General features: G+C 28.6%; 1 protein-coding gene across 1 annotated transcript in view; it reads left to right on the top strand.

The window, feature by feature from the left end:
• The window catches only part of LOC129988206 (uncharacterized), a 116,962-nt gene that overhangs the window by 14,452 nt on the left and 85,209 nt on the right, over nt 1-17,301 (top strand). Inside the window, exon 2 of the mRNA XM_056096369.1 lies at nt 6,849-8,014. Within this exon, the coding sequence (XP_055952344.1) occupies nt 7,369-8,014 (646 nt within the window). The 5' untranslated portion in view covers nt 6,849-7,368. The remainder of the gene's footprint in view (nt 1-6,848; nt 8,015-17,301) is intronic.

Here is a 17,301-nt window from a genome sequence, read left to right as displayed (position 1 = left end):
TTTTTATCTTTTTTGTAAAATTATTTTCGACCTTCCTCTTTTCCTTCCATCCGGTTAAGATAACTCAGTTTTATAGGTACCGGGGGCGCAGGATGGTGTTATGTTATGTCGATAGAACTATGCTAATTTGAGAACAATATAAATAAATTTAAACTCAAAAATAAGAAAATTAGAAAAAATAAAAAAGCGATTTCTCGGTAGGATTTCGAATATATACTACAAATATCCCAACAAAGTAGATAGAATTTGATTTTGTGATTTAAAAAAAAGTTATTCTTTATTAACTGTTTCTCATTTTTAATACATCTATATATATGCATATATACCTTTCTCTTCTTCTTTTTTTTCCAAAGAATTCGCATTACAGTTGCTTTAAATGAAGATGACTTTTTTAAATATATATTTATATAAAAGCTTGTTTGAACATTTCAAAAGATTTAAAATGCTAATGTAAATTGTATAATTTATCCTTTCTGAATTTGTATTATAACTTTAAAACTCATTCGAAAAATCCTACCACTGAACAATTTAAAATTAATATAGGTATTTTAAATAAAAAGCATTAATGAATTCCTAAAATCTCTAAACCTTCTAGTTAATGTTTTTTGAAGAATCGAGAAAATTTCTTTGAATAAATCATGAAATTTACATCTGATAAATTACGATCTTCACAAAACGGTAAGGAAGTTCGGATTTGAAAAGTTCTAATATTCTTTGAATTTGAGTAAATTTAAAATGCAACTGATTTAACAGCTAATTGTGGGAAAAAAATAATGAAAAAGCAGTAATAATAAAGAAGCCGATTCTAAATACATTATTCGTCATCAATGGGAAAAATGCCTGTATGAAATATCAGTAGCAAAATGAAAAAGATTTGAGTTTAAAAATTAAATAAAGTGTAAAATTAATCTAAAATATTCTTTAGAAATTTTTAAAAAGTATGCAGAATAAAATTAGCATAATGAAAAGTTTCCATTCAAAGTTTCTTTTTTTAATGAGAATGTGTAAGATAAAACAGAATGATCAACCCCACAAGAAAAAAAATGAACTACGAAAATTACGAAGAGTCTGAAATTTACTGCAACCACTATCCTTTTTTGCTTTTCTGTTTTCCTGTATACAAAGTATACAGGAAAAAAAATACTCTAATAGACGAACATTTCGAATTTGACGAATTTCCATATCTTAGATCTCCTAGAATTCGATTGGTATTATGTCTGTCTGAAAAAAAACAAGAACTCAAAAATGTTTGAGCTAAACTGATGAAATTTGGTATACGGTCTTTAAACCAAATTAAAAAATTTTTGTCAAATCATGAGCAAAATTCAGTCACAGAAAGTCTCTCTGTACAACTGTTCGAATATATGTTAACATGATAATTACAAAATGAAGAGAGTATGATAGATAAAATTTGGTACACGGATTTAATATCTACAATGTAGATAGCTATCAAATTTGGTACCACATCTGTCAAGAAGTTGATTTGATTTTCTGTCAATTTGTACTTTCACAAGCAGATCAAACAAAAAGATTAAATTTGTTGTAAGTTCTTTACACCAGATTTATTTTTGTTTTTTTTGTGTCTAATTTTGAACCAAATCCAATCAGATGAAGTCTATCTGTTTGAATAGAAGTTTAAACAATAACTACAAAGCGAAGAGAGTTAGATGGATAAAATTTGGTATGCAAATTTAACACTTAAAGTATAGATACGGGTGAGATTTGGAACCAAATACATCAAGGTATAAATATCCATAGCTCATCACTGAACTTGCAGAAGCATGTAAATGCGATAGTTCAAAAACGAAATTACTTTAATAAATAAAATTTAATATGTGATCTTACATCTACAATTATAGTTTTATATCAAATTTTGATTTTAATCGGTCATTAAAAAGAGATTACAAATACGTACTCGGCTTTCTGCTATTTGTGCATTTATTGTATGTCAAAAATTAATATTAAAAATATAGCCAAAGATCACTGACTGATTAGCTAAAACGGATGATTCAAGTCAAAGATTGATGCTTCATGCCATGTTCTCCATTGCCATGCAGTTAATACATACCGTTTTTCTTTACTATTATATGAAGTAATTAAATGTCCTACAAAAAATAAAAATTTTAGCACTCGTAGTATTCACAGCCTTGCGCAACGTCAACAATTTTATACTGTAAAAAAAGAATACCTTTTTTTTAACAAATATGCGAGAAAGTTTCATAGAGATCATTCCAGTTCGTTTATTGTGGATTTTAATTATTAGATTAAAACAAGAATTGCGCAAAGTATTTCAGATTTACTTAAAAGTATAACTTTTGAATCACAGTTAACAGCCATTAGACCACAGAATTTAGTTTCTTGACAAAAAAAAAAAATTAAACATAGCTTGACATTATTTGAAAAACTGTCTATGACTTTGTTATATTTGCATATGAACAGCTTATTTCCGTTGATCCTGCATTTTTAAATGTCATATAAAATAAATAATAATTTTTATAATGTAATTAGATATATCTATCATATTACTTCTTTCCTTAAATTAAGGTACCGCTTTCTCAATTTGTTAATAACAGTGTTCTAACAGATGAAATTTTTATTGAATGGCTTACATTTAATAAATATAACATTTTATGCTGTACCAAAAATAATTTTGCTACAAACTGGAGTTAGAAAATAAAAAGTGAACATTAATAACTTTAGATATGGATGTTCAAATCTGAATGTATATTTATACAAATATATATTTATAAACTATATATATTTTTACAAATAAAGATTAAATCAAATCAGTTTTTTTAAATATACAATCCAATCATCGTCAATCCGAGTTTTTTGGCGATTAATTCTTAATAGTATCAGAATATTAAATTAATGTTTCAGATACGCTTTTCTCAATACATTGAAACAAAGATTTAACGCGAAACTGCAGTTCTAGTCACAAAATCTCATGCCTAATTTGATATATTTGAGTCATTGCGCTTTAAGTTACCGCTTTTACGTGTTTCTGAAAGAACAGACCGACAGACGGTCAACCCGTTTTTGGTTTCAGATCATACGTTACAGATGTTAAATCTGTGTACCGAATCTTATCCATCAAGCTCTCTTCGTTTTGTAGTTTTCGTGTTAACTTATATTCGAACAGCCGAAGAGATGGATTTCCTCTAAACAGATTTTACTCAAAATCTGACAGAAATTTGCAAAGTCGATATAAAGATCGTATACCAAATTTCAACCGTCTAGTTCAAAGCTTTTTTGTGCTATTTTTGTCACAGACAGATAGACGGACATTTTGCATAAATGTGTTTTTCGAACTGATGGGGGGGGGGGTCTAAAATGTGGAAATACGTTCAAAATCGCGGGTTTATGTTTTTTTTTTTTTTTGACGATTACTGTACTTTATCTATACTAAGTATATAAGAAAGCAAAAGAAACCGAAACTATACGAGAATTGCTTAAAAATGCGAAACAACGTATGTATTACTTTGTAAAACTTGCAACAATGAAAACGCTTTTGTTTGTTGCAAGAAAAGCACAAAACTTTATCGTTGTCTAAATCAGTTTTAGTTATTGTTCAGTGTTAAATTCTTGGTTGGAAGATGTTATAAATGACTGTTATTCATCCCTTGTTAAGATATGTAGAACATTATTTCAACACCGTTGTGTCTGCTAATCAATTCACTTGATGAAAAGCCCCATTGTCTCTGTGCAAAACATAATCTCTCCAAAAGTTTCATCTATGAACACGCATATAAGACGAAGAAATAGTCAAGAAATCAGCATTATATATCAGACTTTCTGAATTCATGCAGTTTCAGAAGTCAATAAGAAATATAAATTTCTTAAAAAACCCATGTGAATCTCGTTCCTTATAGAAAGAAAATAAATGAAAAGATTGAAATGCGATGAAAGCCTAAAAATGAGAATTTTATTCATATATTAATGACAGAAAGCGGAAAAATCTTTGTAATTCTAAACAAAACATGTTAATTAATTGATGCTATAAACTGCGATAACGGAAAAAATAAGGAAGTTGTTTTATTTTTTTAGAAAAATATTTTTCTGTTTTTCCTTGCTATTAGGAATAAGTTATGTTTTTAGTAATTGTAACAGATTTATTGATACATCAAAAATTGGTTTAAAAAATTTTCAAAAAAAATGTCTATTTCAATTACTAGTTTTCAGACGCAAGAAAATAAACTACTCTTGTTTTTCTAGTGAGAACATAGATTTATAAATAAATCATTTTAAGAATCAAATAAATTTTTCTTTTTCTTTCAGCTTCAAGTTTTTTTTTTTTTTTAAATATTAGTTTTAAATTCTTTCATAAAAGTTTCATAGTCTGAAATTTCTCATGGTATATATTTGAATACATTGTCAAAGCTGGTAATGTAGTAATTTAGTACGATGTGATTTGATCTATTATTAATAAATCTTTTATTCATAGAATTTGAAAATGTAAAAAATTTATTACGAAAAATCTTTTTTACAAGAAAACAGAAAGAAAAAAAGCACTTTTCGGATACACTGATATTTTCTGGAAAAACTTCAAAGAAAATTTTTTAAATAGTTCTTAATTTTCTTATAGAGTATATTGTAAAAGTAAGAAAATAATTTGAAATTATTGTGAAAAAAAAAAACAAAGACAAAAACAAAACAAAAAAAAACAAACAGAACATCACTTTCAATACTTTTAGTCCAGTGGCGGATTTTGATGTTGCCATGGTAACATAAAATCAACGATGAAAATATTTTATAACAGAATTAATCGAAAATTAAGAATTATATATTGAAGAATTAAAATAAAGAATTATATTATTAAGAATTATATTTTTAATTATATTTTAAACAATTCATTATTTATTTTATCCTTGTATCGTTTTAATTAATGTACATGATATAAAAACTGACATGTTATGTTACACTTTTTAGTTATAAAAGTAAATAACATTTACGAAAAAATATTAAATCTTTGATTTGTAAGTTTACAACCGAAAAAAAAAAGATGTTTGATTACTTTTTACCATTAATATAATTTGTTTTAATTGAATCTTTAATTTTTCGACTTTGCACTTCATTGCTTAGCGTTCCTTATTTCACGAATTTAGACGAGTTCCAAAGGATCACTGCTATAAAATTATTTATTTAATTTAAGCCTTTCTAGGACCGTGGGAAGTATGCTCCTCACCAAATGATTAATCTTTGTATGAAATTATGTAGGTTGGCATAAGTTCTGAAATTTTTTTTTAGTAAGTCAGAAACTTAGATGCTTCAATTCTTTATCTCAGACAAAATGATGTGTCTTGATTTGTTACTTAATTATTCATTAACCAAATTAATTAATTAATAAAATTAAATTTATCTAATAAGCTAAGTGAATCCCTTTTCTCATTTCAAGCTTAAAAATATTTTAACATAATATGACTAGAAAAAAAATGACCCTTTAAAGGGTGTATGTACACACTTGAAACTTCGAAAATCTTTCAAAATATGAAATATTTTTTTATTGCTTAATAATGTTGTTTGATCCTTTAGCTTTCAAACGATACCAAGATTTTATCAATATTCGAAATATTTCTCGAGTTATAATTATTTTTCTTGAGGTGCTTTCATTAAAAACTCTAGTTACGGTGTTTTTAAAACTCATTTGTTTGTTTCTTATGGCACTTGCCACTGACAAGCCCGCTGTTACGAAGACAGCGATTTAAGCCTGAGGGGAACGTCTCTTATTTTTTATAGCAGCGCCAACTAGGGCCAAGAGTACGACTTTGCCACTCACGCATCATTCATTCGCTTGCACAACCCCTTTTTACAGGAGGGCACATTCACACATCTCACAGATAGAACAACAGAAGAACAACCATGCCCAAACCGGGACTCGAACCCGGGACGCCCAGATCACGGGGAAGACGCGCTACCCCTATGCCAGGACGCCGGCTTAAAACTCATTTTATGAAGAATGGTATTTTTCCTCTATGTTGCTTCATTCAAACAATCATAACTCAACAAGAAATGAACCAAATACAATTATTTAAATATCAAAATAATCTGTATGAAATAGCGGATGTTTTGTGCCTCAATCAAAGTTATATTTATAGAAATAAATTTTTTATAGCTATTTAAAAGTTAAAATTACAGAAAAAATCTCGCTTTTTCTATCCATTGTTGATGAAAAAATTGTTAAAAAAACTATATATTTTTATAACTTGATTGAGGCAGATAACATGAAGACTAATATTAGGTATAACTTCCAACTAGAATTATGTGCCTGTGCAAATTAGAATTTAAGATATCATGTTTCAAAGATATAGGCTAATCAGCTCATTAAATATTATTTAATTAATTAATAATTAGTGTAATATGGTTTTTTCTCACTGAAATGAGTTTAAACATATATTAATGACCTACTGTGAAAAAACTGGATTTTTAAAGTTAAAATTTTAAAAAAAATCTTCAAGTGTGTACGTACACCTTTTAAAGGGTTAATATGGGCTTGGTATTCTTTGCATAAATGTAGACTTGATTGCTAATATAGATGATTAATTTAAGTATACGTTGTACATGACTTTAATATCTTATGAAGTTGCATCAAAATTTCCATGCTTTTAACAATTTCTTTATTTCATATGTTACAGAAGTTATTGTAAGACGAAATGTCTGAATCATCTATGTCTCATTTTCTTTTTATGAATATTTCATGTACACGATAACCGTGTTTCACTTACTCAAATTCCTATCAATACCGTACTCGTTTTCTAATCGACGTTAAACAAAATGATTCATTTTCGCTGTTTAATACTTATTACCCCCAATTACGAAAAATACATTAAGTTTATCTCATTACGTTTTAGGTATTGCTTTCGCTTGGTAAAATGCTTCCATATACGAGCACCCAGACAAGCACATTTCTCAGGATAATCTACATTTCGATATCTTCTACAGAAAACCACCAATGACGTGAACCAGTTAAAAAAAAAGTAATCTACCAAAACAAAACAAAAAAAATGTAATAACGATGAAAATAAAAACAAATAAAGATTATCCGTGATTCCTGCCCTCCACCCCCGACCCCGACGGTGCGGTGTTTCATCCGATTCATTTCATCTGCCACCTACGTAACGCTATTAAGAAACCCAAGAGGAGAGAAGAGAGAGTTGAGTGAAACCGTCCGTCTCACCTGGCGAGAGAAACCCACCTTCCGATTGGCTGAAAAAGTTCTACCTCGAGATCTCCCGTCGTGCCTCGCGGCCCCTCTCTCTCCGATACGGCAGAACCGATCACAGAAGGTAAAGAGTCGCTCGAACCTGTTGCATCTAGCATCAACACTCGCTCGCTGCTGCAACGGCGAATGTAACAACCGTGGTCAAGTGTATGCATCTGCCCCTGCTAGAAGAAGCCATGGCCGCTTACCAGCAGGAGGATCCCGGATCGCCCTATCCACCCCAGGATGCCATGGCGATGATGGGACAGGACGTATTCCACCGATCGCCCGGATGTGACTATGGGGGGAGTCCGGGAACGTCCCGGCAACAGCAACCACCCCAGCAGTCCGGGTCAGGCCCCGGTGCTGAGTATTACGGGTCGCCCTACGCGAGGGCATGGCCGCCCCAGCAGGACTATCCGGTGTCTTACGGGGTACCGGACGATCATGCTGGTGGTGGTTGGTTGCCGGACGGTGCGGGATCATATGGAACGTCGTTGCTCCAGAGGATAAACTCCGCCTCAGTGACTATGGAAACGAATCCGGCGGCTGAACTGAGTCGCTATGGTGATGGTAGTGGGGTGTCTGGAAATGTGGAGTCCGGCAGCTCGCCGCCCCACGGAGACGTGGTGGACGGATCGGCGACGGTGGAATCCCCGCCGGAGTTGCCGTCTGGTGGAGGCAAGGGACGCACTAACCAGGAACAGAGAATCCGGCGTCCGATGAATGCTTTCATGGTGTGGGCCAAAGTGGAAAGAAAGCGCTTGGCCGATGAAAATCCGGACCTGCATAATGCAGATCTAAGTAAAATGTTGGGTAAGTCCATTTTTTTTTCCTGTGAAATAATACTTGTTGATAAGATATTGTTGTGATTGAAAGAGAGGGGGGGGGAGAAAGCTAGAGAAGTAGATTCATCAAATATATTCTACTAAACAAAATATAAACTGTTTCTCATGATTTAAGAGATCTTCTGTTACTAAACGTCAAAACTTGTTTATTTAAAAAATTATACGTAAATAAACATTTTTATTCATCATCGGCATGTTGTTTACATCAGATTACTGTTTACGCATGTTTAACTCTCGAATATCACATGCTACGAATAACTGTATAGAACATAAATTACCCATAATCGTTAGTTTCAGTTATTCTTTTCGTAACTTTATGTTATTTTCTTGAAATTAATAAAGCAAGATCTTTACTTTTCTTTTAATAACTTTTCATCAGCTCCTGCTATCTATTTATTGCATTCAAATTCCAAATTCTTTAGAATGTGACTCGTTTTCGGAAGATAAATTTTAATTATTTTCCTTAAAAATTCAATATTAACACAAAATACAATAAAACAATTTAATCCGCAAGAAATAGTTTAATGCAATATTATAAAGTAGTTAATGTAAACAATGCATTTTAAGAGGAAAGAAAGAAAGAAAATTTCGAAGGAAAATTTATTAAAGAGCGAATTAAATTCGAAACAAAAGTAATTATTGGATTGTTTTCTTACAGCCAGAATTTTGCATTTCAATTTTATATTGCTATTTTGCCCCAAAACTAAGGCTAAATAAGTACAAAAAAGGAAATTTTTAAAATTATTTCGTATTTTCATTTTCACAATTATCGATTTTTTTAATCTTAGTTTTATTTTAACTTTTTAAATTAATATTTTGCTTACTATAACATTTGACTTCTCTATAACAATCTGTCTTGCATAAAATTTTATAAAAACAACTTTTTGATATAGTGAGAGTTTACTTGCAAGATGTAACCGAAATGAATAAGTAGAAAATATTTTTACAATACTTCTGAAATTGGTTTTGAATTAGAATTTTTTTAATATCAAGAAAATTATTATTTTAGTTCAACTGTTCAAAAAACCAGCTTTTGCAGTTTAAAAAATATTCTATTTCGTTTATTATGAAAATTTGTTATTGTCACAATTTAACCTTTTGAATATTTGGATGAGATGTGAAATCATATATTGTTTTAAGATTTTTGAAAATTACAGTATTATTGAAGTACACAAATACTTTTAGCTACGCAAAATATAAGTACTAATGCCTTTCGCCACTTTTTTGTATATTTATTAAGGATATGAAAAGTACAATTCCGGAAGCGAACCTTATTCTTTTATTTTTGTTGAAGTAGACCGCAACGTAAAATAATATTTCGTTCTATCTTTTTCAAACTTAACGCAAATAAAATTGTTTGATTTTTTTTTTCCAACAGTTAAAAATAACTATTGTAAAAATATTAAAATACTTGAATACCAATACTAACATTTTTTAGTAAAAGTTCTTTATTCTGATTCAACTGAGAAGTAAGTAACAATAATTCATTACTCCTTAAACATAGAAAATACTTTCTGCAACTTATAAATATTTATAATTTTGTACAAGGGTTACAAATACATATTCTAAAAATATAAACATACAAATTATCCACAAATTACAGAATTATGTGTAACTTTTTAGCAATAGCGACTTCCCTATTTTTAATTTTTTCTTATATGCAAATAATTTATCCAAAAAATTAAATAGTGGTATAAAAGTGACTTTTGATTGTTTTATTAAGAAATTAAGTAGCTTGGCAACTGATGAAATGGGAATTGTTTGTTATATATTATTTCTAGTTATTAACGAACTTCAAGTTTCAAACAGGTAAAATAATCGTAATAGATAAAAATCACTTCCTTTTTCCAAAAGCCATGTAAAATTCTTTATACAAATATTAGCAAAACCTTTACTCACTTGAAAATACAAAATTAAAACTGTTTTTCAAGAAAGCTAAAGGAAATGAAATTTTCTTTAACGAAATATTTTTTAAAAGTATTTAAAAATCAATTGTGTTATAATTATTTTTATTATTACAATTATTTTAAAATTAGTTCAATTATCCGATTATTATAATCAACTGAATTATTGCGAGACGTTATATATGAAAGTGTACCATCAAATTTTAATTTCATATGATAATTTTGAGTTTTCGTACTTAACTTTTAAATAAATATTATATATTGTTTTTCGTTAAGTGAAATTATATATATATATATATAATATAATATAGCAATTTCTACTAATAATAAGGATGAAAATGTCTATTTGTACTCTACAGGCCAGATCGTTTGATCTTACCAAACTTGGTACATACGTACTTTAATGTATAGAAAAGTGTTCTTTAGAACCAGTTTTTTTTAATTTTTAACTAATTAAATATTATTAGACTTCCGAAAGTATAACAGTATTAAAGTATTATTACAGTAGAAAAATGATTTTTACAGCATCTTAAAATTATATATATATATAGTCTTTTTAATAATACCAAATTGTTTACCATATATTTTTTCTTATTATTTTCCATTAATTTATTTAAATATTTATTTTAAATGTATTTTACAAAAACATATTATTGAGGTGAAACTCAAACCGTTAGCATGTTGACTATAAAATCCATTCATTGTTGTAATCAAAATATGAAGTTTTGGCTGTTTTTCCTCTTTGCGTAGATTTCAATATAAGGCACGCTTTCAGTGAATTAGTCACTTAAACTAAGGTTTAAGCTCAGAATCAAATAATAATGGAAGTGCCCCCATTTTAAAATTTTCTACTGCTTTTTTCTTTGACATAATTCGATGTATAAAAATATAGACAAAAAAAATTAGGAAAAATACAAAACACAATAAGCAGAACGACGTTCAGCTTTTGAAATAATGCAAATTTTATATCTATCAAAACTGAACGCTTTAAAACGTTTTACTGCGGAAATAATTGAAATCTTTAGCAACCATTAAACCATTAGTCTTAGCGAAAGAAGTGATCTCCAAAGGCGGCTAGTGAATAATATGATAATAATATTTTTAAACAGCTGTTATTTAAAATTTTTCCATCATGTTAATCCTTTTTATCTGAAGTTTATAACCAAGAAGAGTTCAAATTTGATCTAATAATACACTAATTCTTTGTCATGATTTTATGCGAGCACTTCTTGTAACTTTGCTCTACAATCTTTAGAGTACTATTTTAAAAGAAGATAGAAAGTGAAATAGTACTTATCCATGCCTGTACAGTTTCTTCAATATTGAAGAATTTTTTTTTCATTCATTTTCTTTTTATAATAAAAAGGATTATTTTATAAATTATTTAGTTATATGCCTTGTTATGGCGCCCGCTTTCTTTTTCCGATTATTTGTTTATAATTTTTACACCACATAATATACACAAAAAAATCATAATTTTTACTAATTTCAGATTTAAACTATAATGCTGCAATTTTTAAGAATTATTTCTTAGAGCAGATGATCAGATTCACAAAAATGCTTCAGATTTTACAAAGCAAAATATTGATGAAAACGTTCCGTATATTAAAAAAGTTTTAAACAGATTTCGATTTTTAATTCTGGAATTTGTAAGCAATATATCTTCTTTACATGTGACACACACAAAAAATAAATAAGAAAATGGGATTTGTAAATTTAAAGTAAGATTTTTAATTTTCGTCAGCAAAATAAATATTTTTTTATATTTATGTATAATATCTCATCTCTAAATGTACTATATCAGCTGCGATTAATCAAACCTTGTCGAGGATTTCAGTCTGTAACTTTTATTCAATCCCTGAAGAAAAAAAAATATCACCGTATTTTTTCCTATCAAGTTAATTGTCTTAAAATTTCTTTCATATTTGGAGCAGCAAATACAAAAATAAATAGTATAGCACAATCTATAAGTAAAATTCAAATTTTGCGTACTCAATAATTTTTAAAAATTTACAAATAAAAGGATTCTTTTTATCTTTCTGAAAATATTGAAAATAGTTTAAAATAGTTAAAAATCAACGCTATGTCATTTTTAAGTATTAACCCTCAATCATTTCCATAATAAAGATTCAGATGATTATAGAATATGGCCCATCTTGAATCCTATAAAATTTATCAACTAAATTAAAAATATTTTATTATTTATTTATTTTTGAATCAGCTTAATATTCGTTTACGAAATATCCCCTTTTTATATTGCTATTTTAGCAAACAACAATCAATCCTTCTTGTATTACAATAAAACATCAATCAATCTTTCTTTGACCTGTATTCCCTATATTTTTATAAAAAAAATTCCTATGAAAATAATTTAAGCAAGGTCCAGAAATTTATCAAACCTTCGAACTGAAGACATTACAGTTTAAAAAAGATAAGTTTTAAAAAAAAGTGTTGCGGATTTTTTTTTTTTTCGATATAAAAAAAATTTATAATTTCTATATTTAGGGTTTTAAAGGAACTTTGTAGATATATTTCCTATGAAGGAAATATCGATCGAAGACTCTTTCAGCGTTTAAGAAAAAAGAAAGCTGGTTGTTAAATGAAGCTAGATCATTAGCTTTAAAGTACTAGAACTAACGTAGTGGGATTCCGTCCAAAGTTTAAACCGCAAAAGTTCTGGGACAGAAAAATTAGAACAAATAGTATGTCTGTTTTTAATCGTGTTCTAAAGAGACTCGCGTACGCTTTGAAAACTGCTATCATATAGAATATTTGAAGTTTTTTTTTTTTTTTTTTCATTATATTAAATTTATATGATCGAATTCCTGTGCATTAAATCTTGAAAACATTGAATCATTGAATGCTATGATTTCATTGTAGCTGTATTTCAATTGCATTAATAAGTTTTAAAGGTTTATTTCTTTGTAAATTCTAATTTCAGATTTTTTTCTTAATATTTTTTCTTTCTATAAGCTGTATTTGATAATTCAATTATTGCGTATGGATTAATTCAAAAACTATGCAAACTCATACATCTTTAAATGGGCGGATAAACTGATGTCCTATTAGTTTTGATAAGTTTCAGTGTAACTTTTTTGTTTTTGAAAGTCAATATAATCTAAAATTAATTACGGTAGAAACGTAAACATTTCAAATTTTATTTTCAACAGAAAGCAAATATGTTGCACACTTTAACTTTATGTTGAAAACACCTAAGAAACTCAATTTTTATCTCTAGTTAATTATAAGAAAGTAAGTCTCTTTAGTTATGATAAACTCAATAACGAAACGAAAAAAAAAATTATAAGTCTTATTTGAAGCTATAATGTTATAAATTCAATTTCCCAAACGCAGTAATGTTTTAGAGAAAATCCAAAGAATTGATTAGGAAAATACCAAATAAACTGAATGTCGGTCTATCCATTGATGATTTTATTAAACTATAGTATATCCAAACTAATTAAATCGTTTTATTGAGTTTATTAATTTTTTATCGAATTATTATGTGATTTTCTACGTACGATTGACTTTTCATTATAAGAAGCGTAAACAACAACATACGTTATGAATATTCCTCCTTAGCATTAAAACTAATCAACAGTTTTTAGAAAACCAAACAGACAATTCTTAGTCCTTAGATTTTTTGCAAATTCGAATACACAAGGTAATAAAAAAATCATAGGCCAAATAAAGTCATGTAAAAAAAATGAAAAAAATAGGCAGTGTATATATATATATATATATATATATATATATATATATATATATATATATATATATTTGTTCTATTTGTCGATAAGCTACTTTCCAGATAACTATTTGGTAGAATCTAATAGCACGGTATTATAGCAGTTAAAGATTCCTTTACTTTTCAGACACTTACTAATATCTGTAATATTAGTGGACGTTAAATAGTAAATGCCGATTTCAAAAATTTTGAGCCTCTAGACAGCACATTAAGAGGGCCCTCTTTTAATAAACTGATCAATTTTATTTTACATTTAAACATATTGTTTTTAACGTAATCAACTTGTTAATTAATTGTTTAATAACAGCTGATTTTATTTTAGTATTTCCGTGAAAATATGTTTTTACCCATTTGTTTACTCATTGGAATTCATGACTAGGCGGTATTCAAGCTCGTTTGTAATTATATTTAACAAGACTATATTATATTTATTTCTATGTTAATAAATATTGCAATAATTAAATGTACGTAAATAAACGGATAATAACTTGGCCAATTATATTTGACACCGTTATAATGCATCCTAATATTTTAATACACCGCTTAATAATTTGAATATTTTAAAAATCTGTTTATTTGATAACATTTTTGATAACAATAACATTTTTTTAAAATCAATCTAACTGCAGCCGTACTAGGCAACTACCTAATCGGTGAAATCCCACCGCGCACTATAATAAATCAAGGAGTCTTGCATTGAAATGAATGAATTATTATTGGTATATTATAGTATAGCGTTAAAAGATATTATATTTGAATTCTAGATTTCTAATAAAATTGTTAATTCACTTTTTTATATTGTATCCTGTGTACTGAATACCCAAACTGACGAGAAATTCTTTATAAACTTGTTGCCTTTGGCGATCAATTGGTTTTCAACCACCCGAGGTGAGTTGAGTTATATTAACGTCCCGTTTTAAAGCAACACTAGGGCTATTTTGGGATGGACCTCGACATTTTGAACCGCGGTCAGGTGACGAGCACGGCACCTGAGCTGGCACCCCCCCCCCCCTTCTTCACACCACACCAGCGGGAGAACGTTTGGTCCGGACGGTTTTAACGTGCACCAGACCCGCTTACATGACGGTTCTTCGGTAGAATCTGTGGAAAACCTGAAATCCTCCGGTTCCAAAGCTGAGACCTTAACACCAGACCAGCGCGACTTTTCAATCACCCGGGAGTTTCAGTTATATTTGTAACTAAATTAAACAAATGTAAGATGGAATACTTTTTAGTTGATACTGTCAGATAAATTTTCAATTTTAAGAAAGTATAAAAATCTTTTTCTGTTCATTATTTTAAGAAGTGTCGGCAAACAAATGTCATAATTTCACTTATTTTTAATTAATTAAAAAAAATTTAAAACATTACCCCGAATGGCACGTTTTAAAAAGTGCCGTTATGTACTTCCATTCTTAATATCGTTCCGTTCTATTCTTTAATGCTTTATTCTTAAAATAATGAACAGAACAGGAAAGCATTCGTCTTATCCTGTTCTGTTCAGGATTTTAAGAAATGTCTCGAAAAAACGCAAAAATTTTTAATTAAAAAAATTTCTGTTTAAATTTCACTTGACGCGTATTATTTTGAGAAGTGATAACATAAAAACGTCAAAATTTCTTTTGGTTTTTAATTAATTAAGATTTTAAAAAGAAATCACTCAGAGGTGCACATTTCTATTTTTCAAAGCATATTAGACCCAAATTTGATAACTTACGACTTAAAGGTCTATCCTGTAGAGCATCAACACACATATACATTCATCTTTATTATTAGTACAGATAAAATACTGAATATGATACTTCTGAAAATGAATAAAATTCAACATTAAATGTGCCCATTCATTTTATATTAAAAAAAGCACCTTACAAGTGCATTTGCTATGTAGTGGTTTTTATTTGTGAAAGAATATTATGGCTTTCGTTCCAAGGCTGATTAACAGCGAAATAAGCGTTGCTTTGCCCTTCCCATTCCACTAGCTGTGGGTTCCGATCCTAACTGTGAAGTGGAGGATGATAACAACGTCACGATAATGTCGTAACCCTGTGATCATAATATACAGCTCTCCCCCCATGTCGACTTTACAAATCATTGCTCAAGCGAATGAAATGATGAGCGCTCTTTTTTTTTTATCATAACTGTTATTATTTATGTATTTTTTTCGCTAAGTTTCTGTTAAAGCGTGCAGCAGACCTTGTCGCACGTGCGGCGCTTTCCAGTATAGGGCGTCCTTGTGCAATCACTGTACTGAGTATGTACTGAACTTAGTACAGAAACAAGAAACTTGGAATTTGGAAGTAACCTTCGTGATTTTATTCATTTACTAGCCGCTTTTGGCGACCAGTTGGCTCATTGAGATTAGTAGCTGCTAAGAATTTAAATTGAATATTTTGTGTTATTTGGTCTTAATGGCTTTCCCAGCAAAATATTTTTTTAACTTCAAATTTTGAAACATATATAAATAATATTACTTTAGAAACTTTACAATGTTCTGTTCTTTGTTTTGTGCGTTTTCTTAGTTTCCAGTCTATATCTTCTTACATCTAATTCTATAACAGAAGAGAGCAGACATACGAAAATAAAATTCAAAATTTTTATTGAAAGCATGTTTTGTACTGTCTATTCAACAAAGAAAAAAGCCTATGTTTTTATTTCTTCATAATCAAGGAAAATCCATCAATAAAAAAGACGAAAAAGATTTGGGCTTCGTTTCAATAATAAGATGTATTGTTGTAAAATATATTTAAAATATTTTATTTAATGAAAAAAGAAAAATATATATTCAAAAAGAAAATCATTGAAATGATATATATTTTTTAATTTTAAAATGATGCAAGAGTCAGTTTTATTTGTAATACTTTTGGATATTATGGCGGAACAATGTGAAAATTTCGCTTAATTTTTAATTAATGAAAATTTATAAAAGTCGCGCCAAATTTTAGTTTTCTATCTTCCAAAGTATATATGTGCCAATTTTGGTAGCTCTAGGTCAAAATTAATGCCAAGCAGAGAGCCAGCACACTTACATTCATCTGTATCATTACCTCTTTCAGAACTAAAGATATTTTCTAAATTTTTTCGGTGTTTGACTATCGAACAACTTTTCATTTTTTATTCGCGAAGCTAGACAGTTTTTATGCTTCCCCATTTCTTAAAAAATTCTTAGTTAAATAAATTGCAGGAACCGAATAAATTGCACCTCTTATATATTCATACAATTTGAAGTTATACTGTTTTTTCCTTACTTTCTTAACGTTACTTTTTTTCAGAAGTTGTACTGTTTTCAGCTTTACAGAAAAAAACAAAATCTCAAAATAAATTACACCGATTTACTGCAAAAGTGTAGTATCATAATTTTCAGAACACTGATTTTTTTCAACTTTTTGTTTCATCAGTTCAAATTAATGTTTTTTTATCAAATATCTTAGGTATAAATTAATTATAAATAAAATGCTGATAATTAAAAGTTCTACAGTGTTAACATCAGAATTAAAATTGATTTTCCTCTATATTTATCTTAATTTTAAAATTTTTAGAAGAGGCTATAAAGAATATACTAATATAAAATAATATAAACCCTTTAATTTCTTACTTATTTGTTGT

This window comes from Argiope bruennichi, chromosome 10 (assembly GCF_947563725.1).
Source record: "Argiope bruennichi chromosome 10, qqArgBrue1.1, whole genome shotgun sequence".
Taxonomy (NCBI): domain Eukaryota; kingdom Metazoa; phylum Arthropoda; class Arachnida; order Araneae; family Araneidae; genus Argiope; species Argiope bruennichi.
Note: the sequence above shows the minus strand (reverse complement) of the source record. Positions and strands in the feature narration are given on the sequence as shown.